At 36.5% G+C, this 22,044-nt stretch overlaps 1 protein-coding gene across 5 annotated transcripts in view; it reads right to left on the minus strand.

Moving 5' to 3' along the window:
- YTHDC1 (YTH domain containing 1) overlaps nt 1–21,766 on the minus strand; it is a 38,321-nt gene extending 16,555 nt beyond the window's left edge. For 2 of the 5 annotated variants that reach the window (XM_010833728.1, XM_010833726.1), the window contains exons 1-9: nt 21,387–21,765; nt 10,525–10,626; nt 9,831–10,159; nt 9,280–9,706; nt 4,094–4,183; nt 3,572–3,625; nt 2,900–2,994; nt 667–775; nt 440–557 (exon numbers count right to left, since the gene is read on the minus strand). In XM_010833728.1, the coding sequence (XP_010832030.1) occupies nt 440–557; nt 667–775; nt 2,900–2,994; nt 3,572–3,625; nt 4,094–4,183; nt 9,280–9,706; nt 9,831–10,159; nt 10,525–10,626; nt 21,387–21,414 (1,352 nt within the window). In that variant the 5' untranslated portion in view covers nt 21,415–21,765. Of the gene's footprint in view, nt 1–439; nt 558–666; nt 776–2,899; nt 2,995–3,571; nt 3,626–4,093; nt 4,184–9,279; nt 9,707–9,830; nt 10,160–10,524; nt 10,627–21,386 lie in introns of all 5 variants that reach the window. The other 3 variants (XM_010833731.1, XM_010833729.1, XM_010833730.1) reach the window with 3 other exon arrangements.
- Between the last annotated feature and the right edge of the window lie 278 nt (nt 21,767–22,044).

The following is a 22,044-nucleotide window of genomic DNA, read 5'->3' on the forward strand; positions in this document are numbered from 1 at the left end:
TGTTCACAACTAAATCAGTCACCTCCAAAATGTTATTCAGCCAAGCCAAAGAGTGACTATTTTCCTACTTTACAGTAATAAAATGCCAAGTTAAACCACTAAATATAAATGTTAAGTAACATTCCAAGCATTTGTCTGGTTCATAAATTCTGCTATGTTACTAACACAGAGAACCAATGAAATACATAAAACTCTTGACTAAATCTTTGCCCTATGCATCTTAGATTATAAAGGTTGTAAACAAAGTATATAATGTTATTTTTACTTTCAGTATTGTTGAATAAACCCCACAGGTCCCAATCAGATTAGGAGTAAGACCAAAAAAGGGGAGAATAATTAGGATAATAAATTACAACTACATACATGTTAACATTATCAACTGGTAGCCCACTTAAAACAAGGGCAATTTTAATTATCTACAGTGAAGTGTGTAATTTACCTGCAAATCCAATCAATTTTAAAGACACCTCCCAGCATTTTAGCACTCATTCCTGCTGGAAGTACCCAATGTATAGGAGATCCTCCATGATGTGATTCTGAAGAAAGTCTTGCAAATCCTAAGGGAAGAAATTATAACGTATTCATGCAAATATAATTAATGTTTTTACATATCCAATTTATTTTTACCCTGAAATTTCCCTTGAAAAATTAACAATGAAATTTTACCTTGAAATTTTCCACTCTCTCTCACAGAAAATATTAAGATAACACTCCTTGCAGATCTGAATGCAACATTCAATTTCTTCTCATTTACAGGCAGTGTAGACCATACACCCTATATAAATGATGTGAAGATCACAGATTGAAATTAATATAAATCTTTTATGTTTCCAATTATATTTGCAAAAGACCAAGGCTACCAATAAGCTATTATGAATAAAGGTCCTATTTATCAGCAGTCAAAATAATATAATACTCGGGAAAAATATGGAGAAAATTAACCAAACTTAACAAAAATATTAAAACTATGAGTGAAACACATGAGGGCAGGAGCTGACCAAAACATATGAGCTAGAATTTTATACAATAAAAACAATCACCAACAGTTACTCTAAATTAGAACCATTTACTACCAGAAAAACATTTTGTTTGAAAGTGAATCACAATGTGTACATTTCTTCTTTAAAAATTGTGTCTAAACTTTCAATGGCTAAGTCAGAGATCTCTTTTGGTAAATGTCACAATACACTTGAAAATATGTGTATTATTTTCAAATATCTCTTGACATTGATTTCTAACATAATTCCACAATAAGAGAACAGACTGTATGATTTCAATACCTTTAGACTATGAAATTTTTCACTTTGTTTTACATCCGTGGATATGTTCCAATTGTCTCCTGGATTACAGTCTATGGTAACATGAATAGCATTTGTACCCTGCTGTTGTGTGAAAACTGTATAAAATCTTAATTATGTTGAATTGGTTCATAGTGCTTTTCACGTCTACTATACTGTTCTACTTTTGTATATTCACTCTATTAATTTTAGAGTGTGATACTGAAACTCCAAAAAAAAAACTTAATTCATCTACTTAAAAAGTTAACTGTAATCTGTAGTGGAATTATATGTAATTTTGTTCTGTAGTTTCCAATAAATGTGTTATCCTAGTTTCATAATTTGAAAAAACAAAAACAAAACTTGCTCAAGGACTTTCCTAGTGGTCCAGTGATTAGGACTCTGCACTTCCACTGAAGGGCACACAGGTTCAATTCCTGGTCAGAGAACTAAGATCCCACATGTAGTGTATCAGGGCCAAAAAAATTTTTAATTTAAAAAATAAAATAAAAATAAGTAAAATAAAAACTGCCTAATGATGCAAAAATATGTGAGTAAATCACAGGGAAGAATTTCTATTAAGTTTGAATCCTTTTTCTTTTCAATTTAAGTTCAAATTTTCATATACCAATAGTTTGAAGAGACTTGTGTTTTATGTACAGCTGGAACACAGCTACCATTTCCAAAGCATTTTAATCAATTCTTTCTTCATGAAAGATTAAGAGGCAGAATGGTAAAGTAAAGCAGAAGCTCCAATTCAGTTTGATCTGCTGATACATACTAGATCTCATTCACACTAGATGCTTAAACACTTTTGCCTAAATCCACTCCAGCTGAGGAACAGAATAAATTTCCATTACATAGTTATTTGGCATATTATTCCTTCCATCTGTAAAACTGAATGGGTTAACCGCAAATCAGAAATACAGAATCATTATACTGACAGAAATATCTTTAAAAAAATGTTTAGTTTTACCTTTCTTGAAGTCAGTGGAAACTGTCTTAAACCAAAAATATGAAAACACTGTAATAGTTTGTATAAAAAGTAGATGTATTTTACAACAAAACATTAGAAAAAAATTAATCTTACAACATCTGACAGCAACCAGGTATATCCCTTTTGTAAAGGCTAGGGTGGGCCTGTAAACTGAGTCTTCTCTTTTCTTTGAAATCCAAGTGATCTTACTTTTGAGATTCTCCATAGAGGAACACCTTCTTTGCAAGAAAACCTCAAGGTGGAAAACAAGCAGTAATACAAAACAAAAACTGGCTGACTAAAGAACCTTTTTAAAAAGTGTTGGTATAATAAACTAGCAACTGGAATAAAGAAACACAAAACTTGAACCATTTTTGCAGTACAATGTATAATGAAATATATTCTTCAAATATTGAATAATTTTACTTCTAAACTCATCTTCAGAAGACTTAAAATAAAACTTAAAGTTACTACTTGGGTTGCTTAACCAGTTAAAAAAAGCAGACCCTGCAGGGCAACTGTGGGAAAGAGCTTTAAAGCTTTAATGAATATTACAGTATCTCATGTACTCAAGTGATAGTTAAGTCCACCTTCACATGTAAAATTTTCAAGGTTAGGATAGTTTCAACAGAACTGATGCTAATACCTTAGCTTTGGCAAGGGACACATTCTCATGGTTGTTACTCTTTATGAGAAAAAATCTTGCATCCTGTAGAACATATTTGAGTTTACTGGTTTGATCTGAAAAAAAGAAATCCAAACTGATTAACCAGAGGCCATTATCACACAGAGGAATTTAAGTTGTACTAACTGAAATTAGCCCTCCGCAACCCAGCTAAACTTTTAAAATTCATAATCACCCATTCAACCTGAAAAGCTAAGCCACAACACGTAGTAAAGCAAAGCTAAGAAAAGACACCAGCATTTTGCAAGAAGGCAAACCTAATATAGTAATGTTCCGATATATCAGATCCATATTTTGTGTGAAAATAGCTATAAATTTTATGGATTTTTATCACATTAACCATTTAAAATTGTAATAAATTCTTATGCTATTAAAATATATACATATTTTTTACACACACATCATCCACTCTGTCCAGAAACTAAGGTAGCTGAAGATGTTTGCTATTTTTCTAAAAGATATGGCAGCAAAAAGTGAATACAGAGCTCTGTGTAAGACATTATATTTTCCCCCCTTAATGCAATATATCAGAACATTACTACATTAAAACCAACTATTAATGGAGAACCAATAAGGCAAAATAATGACTTTAAGGCAGCATGCAATGAAAACAATTTCAAATTTAAATGATACCTTTTCGGACAGCACGAACGGAAGATGATAATTTCTCATGCTTCTTTTCTGAACCTGTATTTAGCCAAAGTACATTTGTTCAGATTGGGCTTTAATAGAGATAAGACAAAATTTCTACAGTCTTGTCACATAAAGTTCTCATTCAAGACAAATTATTCTTCCTGGCGCACCCACACACACAAAAAAAATACTTCTCAATGTGTACGAGTGTTTTGCTTTTTGGGTTGTTTGGATGTTTTTAAAAATATTTGAACAATTTCTCACTCAGAAAACTAGTCACTGAATCATCATCTTCCAAGAAAAAAAAAAAAAAAAGTGAAATTCCACTTAAGCAGTAACAGAACAGGATTAAAATAATAAGAAAAAGCTTAGTTTCTTCTAGAATTATTACACTGAACATGCCAGAAATCAATACTAATGAACATCAACAAGTTCACGCTAAACTACAGCCTCCACACTTTTTACAGCAGATTACATTAGAATCAGTCAGATATGATCACAAATAAGAGTAAATGAGAATACCTGCATATGACTCCGATGCAGAGCTTCCACTTCTATCAAAAATAATAGGAGATATGCCTCTAGCTCTCTTTCTTTCCTTCTTTTTCTCATCTAAGAAAGAATAAGACAAGATTTTTAAAAACATTACAATGTAAATTAATCAAATAAGGATGTATCATGTCTGGATTTTCCCTAACCTCTGGATTTTCATTACTAACCTCTCCTGACCCACTTAACTTCCTCAGAAGAAAGTGTTCCAATCCAGACACTGTTCAAAAGCTAAGCACATTTTTTATTTCTCCCACCAATTTGAATCAAATAAAAATGCACAGCCATTAATTAAAAACTACTTACCCTATATATAAAAGGAAGTCTTAAAAGTTTTAAAAGGCGGGAAAAAAAATTCTGCAAAGCAAACACTACTTTTCTTTCAATTAAATTTATGGTGTTCCCTCACACCAGCCAGAATGGCTGTCATCAAAAAATCCACAAATAATAAATGCTGGAGAAGGTGTGGGGAGAAAAGACCACTCCTACACTTTTCTTGAGAATGCAAATTGGCACAGCCACAATGGAGAACAGTATGGATGTTCCTTAAAAAACATTCAGCTAGTATGACCCTGAATCCCACTCCTGGGCATATATCTGGGGGAAAATATGATCCTAAAAGATACATACACCTCAATGTTCATCGTAGCACTGTTTACAACAACCAAGACATGGAAGCAACATACAGTCCATCAACAGAGGAATAAATTAAGAATAGGTGATACATATCTACAACCGAGTATTACTCAGCCATAAAAAAGAATGAGAAAACGCCATTTCTAGCAACAGAGATGGACCTAGAGAGTATCATACTGAATGAAATCAGACCTAGAAAAATATCTTATGACATCCCTTATATGTGGAATCTAAAAAGAAATGATACAAACTTACAAAACAGAAACAGACTCATAGACTTCAAGAACCAATTTATGGTTGGGGTTGGGGAGTGGGGAATGAGAGGAAGGGATAGTCAGGGAGCTTGGGATTGATATGTACATACTGCTGTATTTAAAATGGGTAACCAACAAGGACCAACGGTATAGCAGAGTAGGTACTCTGATCAATGTTATGTGGCAGTCTGGATGGGAAGGGAGTTTGGGGGAGAATGGATACCTGTGTATTTATGGCTGAGTCCCTTCCTTGTTCACCTGAAACTAGCACAACACTGTTAATCAGCGATACCCCAATACAAAATAAAGTTAAAAAAAAATTACAATGTTCCCTTCTATGCACCAAGTATCACTGTTTTAAGTCCTCTTTTAAAAAGCTTAATATCATTCTTCAGCAAAATTCCAAGTCTGATTTGAGATGTCCAATGAACCCCAGAACTCAAAGTTTTTCAACTGTTCAAATAAAAAAAATTACACTAAACTAGTAAGTCCCTTCTGGTTGTCACTGCTTGCTTCTGTGTCTTCAAATACATTCTTTTTGACCATTTCCTTCCTGAATTACTGCTTTTCAAATTCAATTCAAAATTTATCTCTAAAATCTCAGTGATGGTCTGTATAGTGCTATTAAAAAGCTGGGAATCTTCAATAGACAGAAAAGGTTTGCATTACTTATAAAAACAACTTCAAGCTTAATTTGGAACTTTATAAGCATATAAATGAAGACCTAAAATGGAATTAGGCTCTCCTGTCTCTGTTTATCAGTATTTTAATTACTTCATGATAAGCACCTTTACAGCTAAAAAAAGGAATATGATGGGAGAAAACATATATACTTATTTTTATAAAAGTAAGAGAATGTTATAACAGTAATCAACGATCTTTCATATAAACTTCTTTTTAAAAGCTTTAAATAGATTATCTCCCTTAAACCTTAAAACAAACTCGTAAGATACATAATACCATTATTCTCACTTATAGAAAAGGAAACCTCAACTTAGTGGTGTGGTTAGGAAACTTGGCCAGGGTCCCATGGTTCCTGAGTGGCAGATCCTAGTTTCTAACTTGAAAGTACAAGACAAGAGCTCTATTCTTATTAAGAGAATAGAAAAGATATTTTACTACTGTTCTTGAAAGGGGATTCTAAGTTTAAGCTAGTTTAAAGAGGGAAAACTACAAGGTAATAAGTTCCTTCTAAGTAAGCATTTCTCCCCCTTGTAATTTACTACTAATACCTTCTCCAAATAAGATTGTTAACAAGTTTATAAATGATGCTGATGTTTCTAACTCTGGCAAACAGAGAAAGGCAAGGCAGTACATACTGACACAATTTCAAAACCAAGCCCATTTAAAGCTAGCAACTGGGGAACATACTGATATTCATATAGCTAGCTATAGAAAAAAGTATTCCTAGGCTTGCCGGCTTTGAATAAGACCTAACTTTCAAGTTTTAAAATCTTCTCCCTCAGGGTAAACTGTTAAGACTTGAAAAGAAATTAAACTGAAGTTTTAGTACAAAATAACTGAAAACCTCAACCAAACAGATGAGAAACAGGAGTTTTTGTCACATCCCAAATCTCTTTTCTCATCATGCCTGTTTTGTTCACTGACTACACATTCTTATATAGCATCTAGCATACAGAAGGAACTGAATTCATTGACTCAATTGACATGCACATGGAGACTAGAAAAATAAACTTTGTTTTTAAAAAATCATTCTAAATTATTTCTTTCAAAATGTCTAACATGTTTCTTTTACTTTTTCCTATTTGAACAGTTAGGGAATCTAAGCATTACAACGTTTCCCTGGTGGCTCAGATGGTCAAGAATCTGGCTGCAATGCAGGACACTCAAGTTCAACCCTGGATCGGGAAGATCCTCTGGAGAAAGAAATGGTAATCCACTTCAGTATTCTTTCCTGGAGAATTCCACGGACAGAGGAGCCTGGGGAGCTACAGTCCATGGGGTTGCAAAGAGTCGGACACAACTGAGTGACTAACACTTCCACTTCCACACATTACAAATTGATCACAAAGAATAATACAACTCCTACTGCTGTTTAAAAATAATACTTTATGATTATAAGTACTAAAAGAATCTCTCAACTAAGATGATGCAGGAAAAATAACAGAAGCAGATCTTGCCCAACAATTTTTATATAATGTTAAATATTGTATTACCATGAAAAATCTCCAAGGAGTTTTTATCTTTTTTGTACAACTAACTTTCATTGTTCTTAAGTTTATGATCCCCTCTCCTGACTATTATTCTCAGATCAAAAAAAAGTCACCTAAAAAATAACCTTTAACAAGCACCAACTGTGTCACTTTTATTATAAAAGGAAGTTGCTAAAGTTCAGAGGAAAAAATAAGGTAAAATAAACCAGAGGCTAGAAAATTCATGACAAGGAAACTAAACTGTCATTCTTTGTATTTAAAAACTGGTACCCCTCTTTTAAAGTTTCAGGTTCTTTTTCTTTCACAGTAATAGAAACTGCTCCGTGATAAAAATAATAATATCCTGCATACTAAATAGTCTTTAAAACATGTTCCATGTAAAAGTCACAAAGCTTCCTTTAATAAGGAAAGTAAGAGTTCCAGGTATCTCTAACAATAAATCTCAACAGTTTTAATATCCAGGTTTTCTAAAAACCATTGGTTAGTATTCAATACAAAATATCTAATCTACAAAAAACATAAAAAGTATGAATAAGTATCTTGCTAAGTATCAGCATCTAGGAGCTTATTAAAAATACACGATTTCAGGTCTGATCTATTTATACAATCTCCTTGGCATGCGTGTTTACTCGCTCAGTCGTGTCTGATTCATTGCAACCCAATGGACTGTAGCCTGCCAGGCTCTTCTGTTTGTGGATTTTCTAGGCAAGAATACTGGAATGGGTAGCCATTCCCTTCTCCAAATAAGTCTCCCCTATTTAACTTAAACAAGATAAACATTCAAGTCAAAGAAATATCATTCCTAATGTGGACACCAAAAAGAAGATTCCTACAATAAAATGTCCCCTACTTTTCTATTTTCACACTCTCCACAATAAATGAACATTCATTCAAACTTTGAATGCAATTTTTGTTCTCCATCCATTATCATAAATTATAAATGCATATCCCATCAGTCTGTGCAAAGTATGATGGAATAATAGTAATAGATTCCACAAGTTTTTTTGTATTAAACCCAACTACCCATCTGTTCAGTTTAACTCTTTAACCACCTTCAAAAACCTGTCTACCTCCCAAACCTAGAACTCTGGTGAGTAGAAGGCTAGCAGCACTTCAGCTGTCAACTGGAGAATACCTGGCCATCTGCTCTAACATTTACACTATCAAGAATATGATTAACCAACAATGTACTACTAAAATGATAAAATTCTATAATGACATTGTAACTATCACATATATCAAAAGAACAGAACTTTTCTTGTGTTCCAATGTTTGTTACATTTGGCCTATGTAGCAGATCTGGTTGCACCTTTACATTAAGACAGCCATGGCATTATAATCATCATATAGTGGCCAATGATCTTTAAGGACCCTGACCTCTCCTTACTCTACCTTCTGAATTTCTCCCCAAAAGAGGGTCCCCTCAGCCTAGTGACTACAACTATCTACCATTCCTACTTTAAGTCTCCTGGGTCAGAGAAAGTGGCAAAGCATCTAATATTCTTTCCCAGTCTCTCCACAAGAATTTTATACTCTTATTTTCCATCTAATACCTTTTAAACCCAGCCCTCTGGAGGCATTGCCTCAGTCAGTCAACCCAAAGGTATAAAAATAAAAGTTCATGCTCCCAAGAGAAAAACAAAGTTATTTTGATTTCTGTTGCCACATGATGGAAATCTAGAGGCATTTAACATGAAAATACTGTAATACCTAGCAGATAGGTTCCATATGAATATACTTTAAGTACAGCAGTGTTTAAGCTAGTGTCGACTAGTATGTAAATCTAAGAATTTATAACAATAAAACCTCAGATATATTTCCTTATTAGAGAAACAAATGAAGTAATGTGCATTTGCAATACAATTAATTTGGAGCTGAGAAACACCTTTACTAAGATATGTAAATCTTATTCAAGTGCATAATACATTCCAAAACACACCATATTTAAAAAAAAAAAAGAACAAAAACACAGCACAGTCTTACTAACATCCCACAGTGCCTCAAATTTCATAATTCAATTTTAAAATATTCAAGAAGAACACCAATCAAGTCAACTAAAAAATAAAGACAAACTTTAACATATAAAAATTAGTACCTGATCCATCTGTTCCTGAACCAGATCTGACAGACCCATCCGTGAAGGTAACAGATTCAGAATCAGAGTCGCTAGCCTCACTTCTAGTGTCATAATCATTTCCCTCTTCCTTCTGGTCTCTCTCATCCTGTTCATATTCTTCTTCCTCCTCTTCCTCCTCTTCTTCCTCCTCCTCCTCCTCTTCTTCCTCCTCCTCCTCCTCTCCATCTTCATCCACCTCTTCATCTTCCTCTGCATCTTCTTCTACCTCTTCGTCTTCCTCCACATCTTCCACCCCCTCCTCCTCATTCTCAGTGTTGTTGCCTTGCTCATCAGAAGAACCACTGCTGCCAGTCTCGTGGTCAGAGCCATATTCTTCAGAGTTCACTTCCTCCTTAGAAGACTGGCTGGATCTGCTTGCACGTCTATCCACTTCAAGCCCAATTCTCTGATGTTTAAAGAAAAAGGGAATCAGCAGTCATACAACAAGGTCAGAGTGAATAAATAGTTCTAGCCTCACACAGAAATGAAAGAATTGCTCTCTGTATTATATCTGCAATAATATTGACTACCTCAGAATCATCTGGTGTAGGGGATTTGACCCTCCTTTCAGGATCCCTTTTCCGCAGACAAGTTTTGTCAGGCTGACTCTTATAAGGTTCTCTGGAGGCACTGCTTGACAAACGAATCTTCCGATCAGCTTCTAACCGCTTGTTTCTTTCAGATCTTTGATATTCCTCATTTTTATACTCTGTGACTGATTTTCCTTTTGTACTAACCATTCTTTTGTTGTTGTTAACTGATGAGCTCAGTGGCTTAGAAATCAACTGTCTTGAATGAACAGAAGGCTTTTGTCGCTTTGTATCAGCAGATTCCATTCGGTCACTTTTTCTTTTTGAACCTTAAAAATACCAAAAAAAAAAAAGGTTTGGGTATTAAGACTTATTTCACCAAAGTTCAACAAGTAAATACACCAGAGAGAAAAAAAGCCTCATTTCTTTAAATGTCTTCTGAAATATTTGTACTCCAAAGTTAATTATAAAGAAAACACAGCTTTCAAATACTGGAATAAATTCACTTATCTGAGACATTTCACATGTTTGGAAAAAACATATATTACTCTCTTTCATGTGGAATTGGGTACCACTGCTTGTTATGATTGTGCTTTTGGTGTTAAGAGCCTCAAGGAACAAGCACAAAAGCAAAGACTTAAGATATTTATCTCTATGTACACTGTTATTTTAACAAAATAAACAGAAATCTTACCCTTTTTCTCATTTTTATCTTGTTCACTCTCTGGATTATAGAGTTCATCATCTTGTTCTGGTACTTCAGTCAAAATATCATCTAGAACATTAAGTTCTCCATCTGAAAGCAAGGAAATTAAAAAGTAATGGGGAAAAATCATTACCATTAAGCATTTATTTCTGAGTACTTACTGTGAAGTTATTTAAGTATGAGAACATAACCTTTAAGGAGTTTTTATTTCAGGATCAAGACAAAAGAATAATTCCTATAAAACCATACAAAGCAGAGGATATGATACAGAGCCCTGGTCTACAAAGCCTAGGCTATGAAAGGATATATACTGGGGTACAAAAAGAAAAAGTCAGAACTTATTTGTGCATCATCCTTTCATCTCTAATTTTTTGTCAACTGCTTTAAAATGTGCACAATAAAAAAAAAAAAAAATACAGGTGCATAACTTTTAAATAAACATATCTATCAAAGGGATTCCCAGGTGGTGCTAAAGAACCCTCCTGTCAATGCAGGAGATGTGAAGAGATGTGTGTTTGATCCCTGGGTCTGGAAGATCGCTGGGGGAAGGGCACGGCAACCCATTCAAGCATTCTTGCCTGCAGAATCCCATGGAGAAGAGGAGCCTGGCAGGCTACAGTCCATGGGGTCACACAGCATCAGGTACAACTGAAGCGACAGCACACATATTTATCAAAGACTGTGAATTTCGGGAAAAATACTTACTGATTACTATTTTACAATTCAGAAACTCTGGCAGACTCCAGCTTAAACAAGTAATCAAAGTTATCACCACCCACAGTGGATCAAATCAGTATCATGGACCCTGGTATGACGCACTACTCATGGAACACTTCTCCAACATTCCTATGCAAAATGCAAAACCTAAACCTATACATAAGGAAACAAATACAAAATCAACCCAAATTTAGAGGCATCCCAAAACATCAATATCATGAAATACAAACACTAAGGAAACACTTCAGATTAAAGGAGACTAAAAGATACGCGATACAGCACATGATCTGAGACTTAACTGGAAAAACTAGTGAAATCTAAATAAGGTCTGCAGATTTGATACTACTACCGTTAAGTAAAAGAGAATTCTACTTTTTAGAAAATACATACATAAGTATTTAGGACTCGTCTGCAACAGACAAAAGATGGAGTGTGAATGAATTAGAAAGACAAATATGGTAAAAAATGTTAACATGTGAAATGTGGTTGAAAAGCAAAATCTTCATACTATCCCTACAGCTATCCTGTTGTCTGAAATAACATCGAAGCAGGTTAAAAGAAGAAAATTAGTGATGCTGGTTTGGACTATAAAAAGTGTAACTTGTCCAAACAAAGAAACCATTGACTGTAACTGATACTTTCAATGATCATGAAAACTTACAACTCAGTTTCATCATCCCACCCTCCTTCATACCGCCCCCATCCTGTCTAATAGGACAAAAAAATTCTTAGAAATATATGCAATTATGTATTTACTACTTTAAACTGATTTTTCCCCCCAAATAAAGCACTAAAGCTAATGGTCAATGTTTTAAACACTAAGCATACAAGCATCAAAAATATCTTTCCAAATTTAAGGTGCCATAACAAGAGATATAAAATCATAAAAACTGATGACACAGGACAACTGTACCCATGGCTCTAGCCAAAAAGCAAAGCCCACTCAAAGTATAACAAGGTTTATTAACCTGAGGTCTTTGAACAGGTTAGATATAACTCAAATTTCCCCAAAAAGGGACAGAAATCAGGTACTGAAGAGAACTAAAGCAGATAATGTAGGTAAATAAGAGGAAAAGCAAGGTGACACAGGATACACAAAACAAATCTTCTGTACCTGGAGCCACAGTTGCTACTTAGAACACTGAAAATTACATATGCCTGAAATAGAATTGTAACTGATTTCTTTGAGCCATAAAAATGCTTACCTGTACTTTACTATTTTTCTAAAATGAATATATACTATATGGACTGCTTCCTTTTTTTTTTTTTAATGTTACTGAAAATCAAGATATGTAAACCAAAATGGTTTCTCTCATCCTTTGGGTTCATGTTTTCACTGAAGAAAATCCCCTTGAAACCTGAACAGTGCAAACACAATTTTTGGATACTATATCATAAATAAAGAATAAAAACATATAATTTGATTTTTAGACATCCATGTTTTTCAGATATTAAGCCATCTTTGGGTCAAAGTTCTCTAGTCAGTAAAAAAGTGGGTCCAACAAATCCTGAAAAATAAGACATCTGTAGAACCAAAACAAAACAAACAAACAAAAAAAAACTATGACATGACAGCAAATAAGACAATCAATACAGTGCTACCTAAATCTTTGCAAATTGCTAGTTCTTGATTAGAAATATCCACCCAAAAGCTTGGACAGTCACATGAAATTATATACTTTTATACATGCTAAATCTAACACAGAAAGAAATACTGTGAAGCTGATTATATCAACTTAAATTTCAGACATGCCTAAATCATGGTTTACCTACAAAAAGGGTACTACTCTCTTTAAAAACTTCAATAAATAATTTTATTAGACAAATCCAAAGATTAGTTGCAGTTTTAGAAAGTATCTACAAATTTTTAAAATACTAATCAATACTTGCTTTTTTAACATTTTATCACTTTCATACATATCATACATGACACACATAAACTATATTTTAGACTGCTTTGCAGATAAAGAAATAGAAGCTCAGAAGTTCAAGTTACGCAAATCCACTTGTCTAGAGTCCAGGCTTTCTAAATATATGGTTAAATTACATGTAAACAATAGAAGTACCTTTAAACAAAGTGTAAGAAAACAAAAACCCAAAACATCACTGAAAGGTTGGGTGCACTAGTAATTAATTTCAAATTAGTGCATCAGAAAGCCTTGCATCCTAAACATTGCAGCATCTTAAATTTACTTTAAGTTCAACCACAATATCCTCATTTGATGTCTACAAATTTTTACCCATTTTATACTCTATGACAACAAAAATGTAACTGGTTTTAATCACAAAACTGGCAAACTAAGACCTGCAAGACAAAATTCAGCCCACAGCCTATTTTTGACTGACAAGAATGGTTTCAACATTTTTAAGGTTGTGTTTTTAAAAAAGAAAAGAATATATGACAAAGATCTTATGAGGCCTACAGAGCCTAAAATATTTTCTGACTCCCTGATATAAAAGATTGTATTTGTTACTTTTCTCCACCACTGAAATCTTTTATTTGCTGAAATATGATACAGACGAGATTTGTGTTTGGAAGGAAGAAAATCCAGGTCATCATTTAAGAGCTAGGTATCTTTGGGGAAGTCCCAATTTGAGCTCCAGTTTCTTCACCTCTGATAAGAGGCAATTAGAATAAAAAGATCACTGTTTGGGGTGGGAGCGGCAGGAGGGGGGGGGCAGGTATTTGACCCTCCTGAACCTTGTATTAATAATGACTAGGGTACATGATATACAAAATACAGTCCTGAATATAAAACAAAATCCTCTTTTCTCAATAACACAAATACATAAATATTCTGACTACTGCAGTAAATTTAACATGCTATCCCAAAACTTAGTGACTTAAAACAATACAGTCATTTATTATTACTGCTTATGGTTCTGAGGCTCAACTAAAGTCTCGCATGTGGCTGCAGTTAAAGGCTGGCTAAAACCATCTGAAGGCTTGTTTATTCACACTGGCTGGGTAGATTCAAAACAGCTGGGGCTCCTAGGCCATGCTTTTCAATGGCACCCTCTACCATGACAGCTTCAGCATAGGTCAACCTCTTTCATGGTGGTTTAGAGCTCTAAAGATACATTAATACAGCCCAAAAGAAAAAGGGCCGTCTACTCAGGTTCAAAGAGAGGAGCCAGGGACTCCAACTACTGTGGAAGAAATGTTCCAAATACTTGGAAGGTGTTATCCAAACTATTACCACTTGCTTAGTTTTGCTTATTTAATTATAAATGTTAAGATGTATTCTTAAAATAATAAGAGTATTGGGTTATAAAGCTAACTGCTTCCTATGACCATTCACTGGCTAGAAAATGTACACTTTGTGTTTTAATTCATGTTTTTAATTTAAAATGAATTAGCTATAAAGGATTATTTTAGTAATCTCAGAAGTTACCACTATGAAAGATTAACCTACCCCTGGTACATCCTTTTGGGGAAGAAGAGAGAAAGTAGCATCCACTGGTTCTCCAGTGTGACTTCTTTTATGCTTTAAATCACTCATTTTATCCTGAAATTTAACATTATTCTGCACAGTGATATGCACATGTTCAATTTCATCACAGTAGTTTGACAGCAGCACCATAAGAATATTAGCAATAAAATGAACAAAGGTTAGCAGATGCCTGGTTAAGAATTCTATATAAAATATAACTCAAATGCAGCATTTCCTAACAGGATTTTTAGATGAATTTATTTATTTAAAGATCTATTTATTTTTATTTTTTGGCTGTGGTGAGTCTTCAGTGCACAAGAGCTATTCTTTTGTGGTGCTTGAGTTTCTCATTGTGGTGGCTTCTCATTGCACAGGCTCTAGAATTTGGGCTCAGGAGTGGTGGCGCATGGGCTTCTCATTGCGGTAGCGTCTCTTGTTGCGGACCAGAAGCCCTAGAGTGTGAGGGCTTCAGCAGCTGCAACACATGGGCTCAGCAGTTGAGACTCCTGGGCTCTAGAGCACAGGCTCAACAGTTACGGCTCATGGGCTTAGCTGCTCTGTGGCATGTGGGATCTTCCCCAACCAAGGATTGAACCTGAGTCCCTTGCACTGCAAGGTGGATTCTTAACCACCGGACCACAAAGGAAGCCCCTCAAATGCAGTATTTAAAGTGCTTTATTTATTTTTTGAGAAATCTATATAGAGTCTTAAAAAAAAAAAAAAACCCGTTTAAAGTCACAACAAAAAATGAATTTTTCACAATGTGTTGATGCAACAAAATAACTCAAATGAAACACAAACAGTATTCCCATTTATAGTTAAAGTTCAAATCCATTCAAAGTTATACACTAAGAGCCTGTAGAATTTAGCTCTTGGATGCTTTGTCTTTGAAAGCTCCAAGGGTTTAAAGTAAGAACATATATTCTACATTTTAAAAAAAGACTATTTGATCACTGCTGCTGCTGCTGCTGCTGCTAAGTCGCTTCAGTCGTGTCTGACTCTGTGCGACCCCATAGACGGCAGCCCACCAGGCGCCCTCATCCCTGGGATTCTCCAGGCAAGAACACTGGAGTGGGTGGCCATTTCCCTAGGGTCCCAGGTTTTTACCTGAAAACTACCAGTTGGAGCAGTCCTGACAGTCTTTGGTAAAGACACACACAAGGTAATTTATGTCAAAGTTGTGCATGAGACAATCTAGCTTTATGTTTTTTACATCAGGGTATTTACCAGTATTTCCTGAACATAGACCATACTTATCCCTCTATTCCCTATTACCTCAATACTTGCCATTCCTGCTGCTAGATCGCTTCAGTCGTGTCTGACTCTGGGCGACCCCATAGATGGCAGCCAACCAGGCTCCCCCGTCCCTGGGATTCTCCAGGCAAGAGTACTGGAGGGGGTTGCCATTTCCTTCTCCAATGCATGAAAATGAAAAGTGAAGGTGAAGTCGCTCAGTCGTGTCCAACTCTTAGCGACCCCATGGACTGCAGCCTACCAGGCTCCTCCATCCATGGGATTTTCCAGGCAAGAGTGCTGGAGTGGGGTGCCATTGCCTTCTCCGTACTTGCCATTACCTATTGTATTAAATAGGGGTTCACTGGTGGCTCAGATGATAAAGAATCTGCCAGCAATATGGAAGACCTGGGTTCGACCCGAGTTGAGAAGATCCCCTGGAGGAAGGCATGGCAATCCACTCCAGTATTCTTGCCTGGACAATCCCCGTGGACAGAGGAGCCTGGTGGGCTACAGTCCATGGGGTCGCAAAGAGTCAGACACAACTGAGCGACTAAGACACACACAGTTCAGTTCAGTCGCTCAGTCGTGTCCGACTCTCTGCAACCCCCATGGACTGCAGCACGCCAGGCCTCCCTGTCCATTACCAACTCCCGGAGTTTACTCAAACTCCTGTCCGTTGAGTTGGTGATGCTATATAACCATCTCCTCCTCTGCCACCCCCTTCTCCTCCTGCCCTTAATCTTTCCTAGCACCAGTCTTTCCCAGTGCATCGGCTCTTCCCATTAAATGGCCAAAGTATTGGAGCTTCAGCTTCAGCATCAGTCCTTCCAATGAACATGCAGGACTGATTTCCTTTAGGATGGACTGGTTGGATCTCCTTGCAGTCCAAAGGACTCGTAAGAGTCTTCTCCAACACCACAGTTCAAAAGCATCAATTCGTCACCGCTCAGCTTTCTTTATAGTCCAACTCTCACATCCATACATGACTACTGAAAAAGTCATAGCTTTGTCCGTACTGACCCTTGTCAGTAATGTCTCTGCTTTTTAATATGCTGTGTAAGCTGGTCATAGCTTTCTTCCAAAGAGCAAGCGTCTTTTAATTTCATGGCGGCAATCACCATCTGCAGTGATTTCAGAGCCCAAGAAAATAAAGTCAGCCTCTGTTTCCACTGTTTCTCCATCTATTTGCCACACACACATCTATTTTTAAAGCATTTTATCTGCCTGACCCTAGAATGCATATGCCCATAACTCTTAAACAACACTGATATTAAGTAACTACCAAAAAATTTATGGTTCAATTCAAGACACTGAGGTAACAGGAACACCGAACATATATACTTTTAGTACACAGGATACCTTGTGAAAGAGTAGGAATGCTACAGGGGACAAGCCTACTCAACTCCAGTGGATTCACTGTCTTAAGAGAAATGCCAAGTACCCTGTCAGATCTTATAAATTTTCAAGAGGATTTCTAAATTCAGATTTTTACTTGAATTGTCTGACTTTCAAATACTCCTTGATTTAAAACAAAACAAAGCAGGCTGCTGCTAGCTTGATTCCTTTATGGAAATACAATCATCTGTGAACGTTTTGCATTCGCAATATATGATGCTCATACATGGACTTCATTATCATCACTGGTTAAACAAGCATAATCTTATGTTACCATCACAAACTATTAACAAACTGAGTTTTGGGATAAATATACAGATCCACAATACAGGAAACAAAACAAAGAAAGAAAAAAATCACTGTTTTTAGAGAACCTGTTCAAAACTGTGTTAGTCAACAAAGCTTGTCTTCTGTAGATGGGAGTATTTGTTTGGATAAGATAAACACAGGAACTTTAAAATCTAACTGGCTTTCAAAGTAGTTTCTAACCTTTAGAAGGTTATGTATGAAACAAGTATTCCAAAAAGAAGCCCAATAAATTCAAGTACTGTGAATAAAATCTCACAGTTCTGAATCCAAATTTAGTACTCTTTCCACTGTGCCAGAATTACACCTCAACCTTGAAACTCCTGGCCTGAAAGGCCACAATCCTTAACTCCAGGGATACCAGTATTGAAAATAATATTTATCTGAGAAATGGTTCGCTTTTTGTTTGTTTTTTGGACTCTGGAAGCTTCTGGATCAGGAGATACAGAGTACTGTTTATTTCAGGATCCAGGTTCAGACTAAGACCTTAAGTATTTAAAGGGAGGAAAAACAGACAAAAAAAAAAACTGAGCAGTTAAATATATTGTGCATTTTGTGTCTAACATAGGGCACCAATACATTACAGTTGTTATTTTAATTCAGTTAATATAGTGGGGTTTGGCGATGGAGCAACATTTCCTGGAGCCTCCCATTCTGTTTTGTTTTAGATTAGACCAGTCTCTCAGTTATTTTTTTGTCATTCAAATTGTCATTCTTCTAAAAGAAGAGACTTGGATTTCCCGTCCCATCCAAACTTCCTGCCTCTCAAAAAACAAACAACTGAAGTCTACGGAGAGCATGTGTAGCTTTCTGTCCTACTTCTATTATGGATAAAACAAATATATTGGAATATCAAACATACTCTACGCTTTATAAAGCCCTAAAGTGAACGAACACTATCTAGCCCTAAAGACTTACTAGAGTGAGGACATGTGTTTGTGTGTGTGTGTGTTACCAAATGCACATATTTGTATGTATTTGCATGAACGTGTGTTATGTATAAACTGAGAAACTCTTAACTTTGGACATCAATAGCAAATATCACATAAATAGTTTTTAATGAAGTCCAACTTTGAACTAACGATTTACAATTTTCTAAATCATTTATTCAAGGTACTGAGACAATTACTGTACACCAGCAATCGGGTAAACAAGACAGACATATTCCTGGCCCTCATGGAGCTTCCAGTTGGGTAACAAGCAAAAAACATGTTACTTTTTAAAGTGGTACCTAATTATCCACAGTTTAGATATATTAAACTTGTGTAACTGTTCTCCAGAAAGAACTTTATAAGAACTGAAATAAAATGCAAAGATGTTTATACAGAAAAACGGCAAATAACATTCGATAATACCACCAACATTTCAACATCTTCCAAATCTCCATTTTGGATAATCACCACAGGAATTAAGCAGGCAATTTCTCCAATTACAGGCTTGAGCTTTCAAGTACAGGTATTACATAAGCATTCATACAAGGTAATGTCTGCTTATTATATAGCTAATGTGCAAAGCCCAATAATACAAGGGGTTTATGACCAAAGTTTAACTGTTTTGTTATTTACAGCAAATTTTTGCAACTTAAACTCATTTCTTATCAAGATCTTACACCACTTACAGAATCTTTAAAGAAAGGCCTAAGGTGTGTGGGCATGTCTAAGATTCTTACAGGGCTTATCTTTATAATTTCTTAACGTTTCATTCAAGACATCTGCTGTTCATTTTTCCTTGTTCAATGTGAAAATAAAGTCAAGTATTAATTCTAATTCTAGCTATTTTCCAGCTGTTTGACAAATATCAAGAAAGTAAGACACCCTAGGCCTCAATTTCCTTATTTGCAAAGTAGGCTATTCTAGAAATCTTCCCATTTCAAAATTATATAAGCAACGCCAGTAGGTATGTATCTGCTAGCTTTGCCAGTAAACTATAGACAATCTTAAACTATAAGATAAGCACTTTTATCATAAATTTTGAAATAAGCTGAATTACGAAAATTAAGTTTTTAAAAACTACACAAATGTGAGGCCTTTCAAAAGCTGGACAATTTATCCTAAGTATTGCTCTTAGGTAGCATTACTACTTCCCAGTAAGTGACAAAGTTCATGTAGACATTTTCACCTCTAAATCCATTTCTAAAGCAAAAAATTCAATATAGCACCTACTCTTTTTCCTCCTGTACAACTGTGTCTACTCCATAACTGACTTACAACTATGTTCATCTTGAGACAATGAACTCTTGAAAGTACCGAGCTTTACTCATTTTTCATCTAGCTCATCTCACATACCTCAACCACCATCCCACACACACAGCTCATAGATAACACTCTTGAAACAATCGTTGACTGAGTTAATTCTTACTGATTAAAATCATCTATTTAATACTACTATACTTCTAATTAAAAGCAGTTTGTTTTATTTACTAACATCATGCAATCTTATGATCACATTCCTTCTGGATTTCTCAAGAGGAGGGGAGAGGATTTTTAGGGCTTGTTAAGGAAGGAAAATTAAACTACTAAAACCTAATCAATCCCATGATTGCATTCCTTCTGGATTGCTCAAAAGCAGGGGAGAGGATTTTTAGGACTCCTTTAAGGAAGGAAAATTCAACTACTAAACCCAGTCACCATCTCCTGCTTAAACCAGGAGCAGTTATCTTAAACATATTCCCACCCAGTCCAACTCTCAAGGTTGTCCCTTTCCCTAGAACAGTTCACTGATTTTTCCAGTTCATTAACTCTTTCTTCTTTTAAGGAGCAAAATTAGAGATCACAAATCTAATGGAACTTGACTCTGCAGTCCATTTAACAAATTGCTCCCCTCACCACACAAAAGGGTAGATTCGAGAAATAAAGGGCAACAGCTGGCCATATATGTATATATTTTTTAATAATCAGCTATATCCTTCCCAAAACTATTATAGTAATCTTTGGGTTGTAAAAAAAACCTTAACGCACCATCCAATCTAGACCACTCTTCAAACTTGTATTGAGTCTGGATCTACATCTAGGCCCCGGAAGGCCAGTATTTCAAAAGACCTGATATTTCATTCTGGCAACATCAGTTCCTCCCAGATTTCAAAGCAACTGTATCCCTCCGACTCTATAAATTACATTTGTTCCTAGTTACCCTCCAGTAACTACGCAAAACGTGTCTTTCAGAATAGCGGCCAAGATTTTTTCTACCAGGCCTGAACCACATAATCCTCTTTTCAAACATTACCTTTCCCAAAATAAGTAAATATGTAACCAAATAGGCCATTCCTGCCACTGCCTACTTAACAGGAACAGAAATTACTTGTCGACATTTCCCCGGACTAATCATCTATCTATACCACGTCTTAAACATCCACTAGACTACCAGCTTTAATCGTGGCATTAAGGGTTTTCGAAATTCAGCCTAAGAGAAAAGACTTCCAAAAATACGCATTACCTCCGCATAATACTACCAGGAAATAAACCCAAGGGCCTGCAACTCAAGAAAGGCCTTCTCTCAGCCGCGCCCAGGACGGATAAACGTTACGTGAAGAAGGAAATTAGGATCAAAGAAAAAATCCAAGGCTAGATGAAGTGTTAGGTCATGTGGAGACCGAGGACGAAAGGGCAGGCCTGGTCTTTGCCAGTGAGTTCGAGTGTCTCCATGGAGAGACCGGCTCCGCGCGGAGCAAGCTAACCTCCTCAACCCCCAACTCACAATGAGGACCAAGGTTCGGGCGACCACTCCAGAGCCCCGACTCCGCCCGTCACCTTTCTCCGCACTAACCTTTCTCCTCTCGGCTGTCGGCCGCCATTGCTCCCCTCTTGTTTCCGATGCTGCTGCTACCGCCGCCGCGGCTTCGAGGCGACTCGCGCGGGTGCCGCAGGCGCGGCAGCAAAACAGGCGCGTCCGTCAGTCCGTCCGCTGGGCTGCGCGCTCGGCACCGTGGCCTCTACACTTACCCTTCCCGATTCACCCTTTCTCCCCGCTTCTTCCCTTTCTCTTTTCCCCTTCCCTCCTTTCACTCTAGCCACCCGCAGCTTACGCCCAGCCTTCCCGTTGGGGCTTAGAGACGGGAGGAGGGGAAAGGCGGGGGTTGGGGGGAGGGAAACAGATGGCGACGGCGGGCGGCGCTAAAATGGAGCCTGCTTCCTGCGTGAAACAATCCAGCTCCCGAAGTGCCCTGCGCTGTTTACGCTACGTTCCTCCCTGGGAACGTCACAGTGCGGAGAGGGGCGAAGAGGCGGGACGGACGAGGGAACGTGACGTAACGTCCGCACGTCGTGCCGCCCCCCTGCACCCCGGAAGTCTCTGGAGTGAGTTTCATTTCTAGGGATCGAGTATTCCAAGTTACATGCTATCTTGCGTACTCCCAGGTTTCTGTTTTCTCACTTGAAGCGCCTATTAAAGTACCTTCCAGCCTCAAGACAGAGATGCTTCCTGT

The sequence above is a fragment of the Bison bison genome, unplaced genomic scaffold (assembly GCF_000754665.1).
Source record: "Bison bison bison isolate TAMUID 2011002044 unplaced genomic scaffold, Bison_UMD1.0 scf7180017863882, whole genome shotgun sequence".
NCBI classification, from domain to species: domain Eukaryota; kingdom Metazoa; phylum Chordata; class Mammalia; order Artiodactyla; family Bovidae; genus Bison; species Bison bison.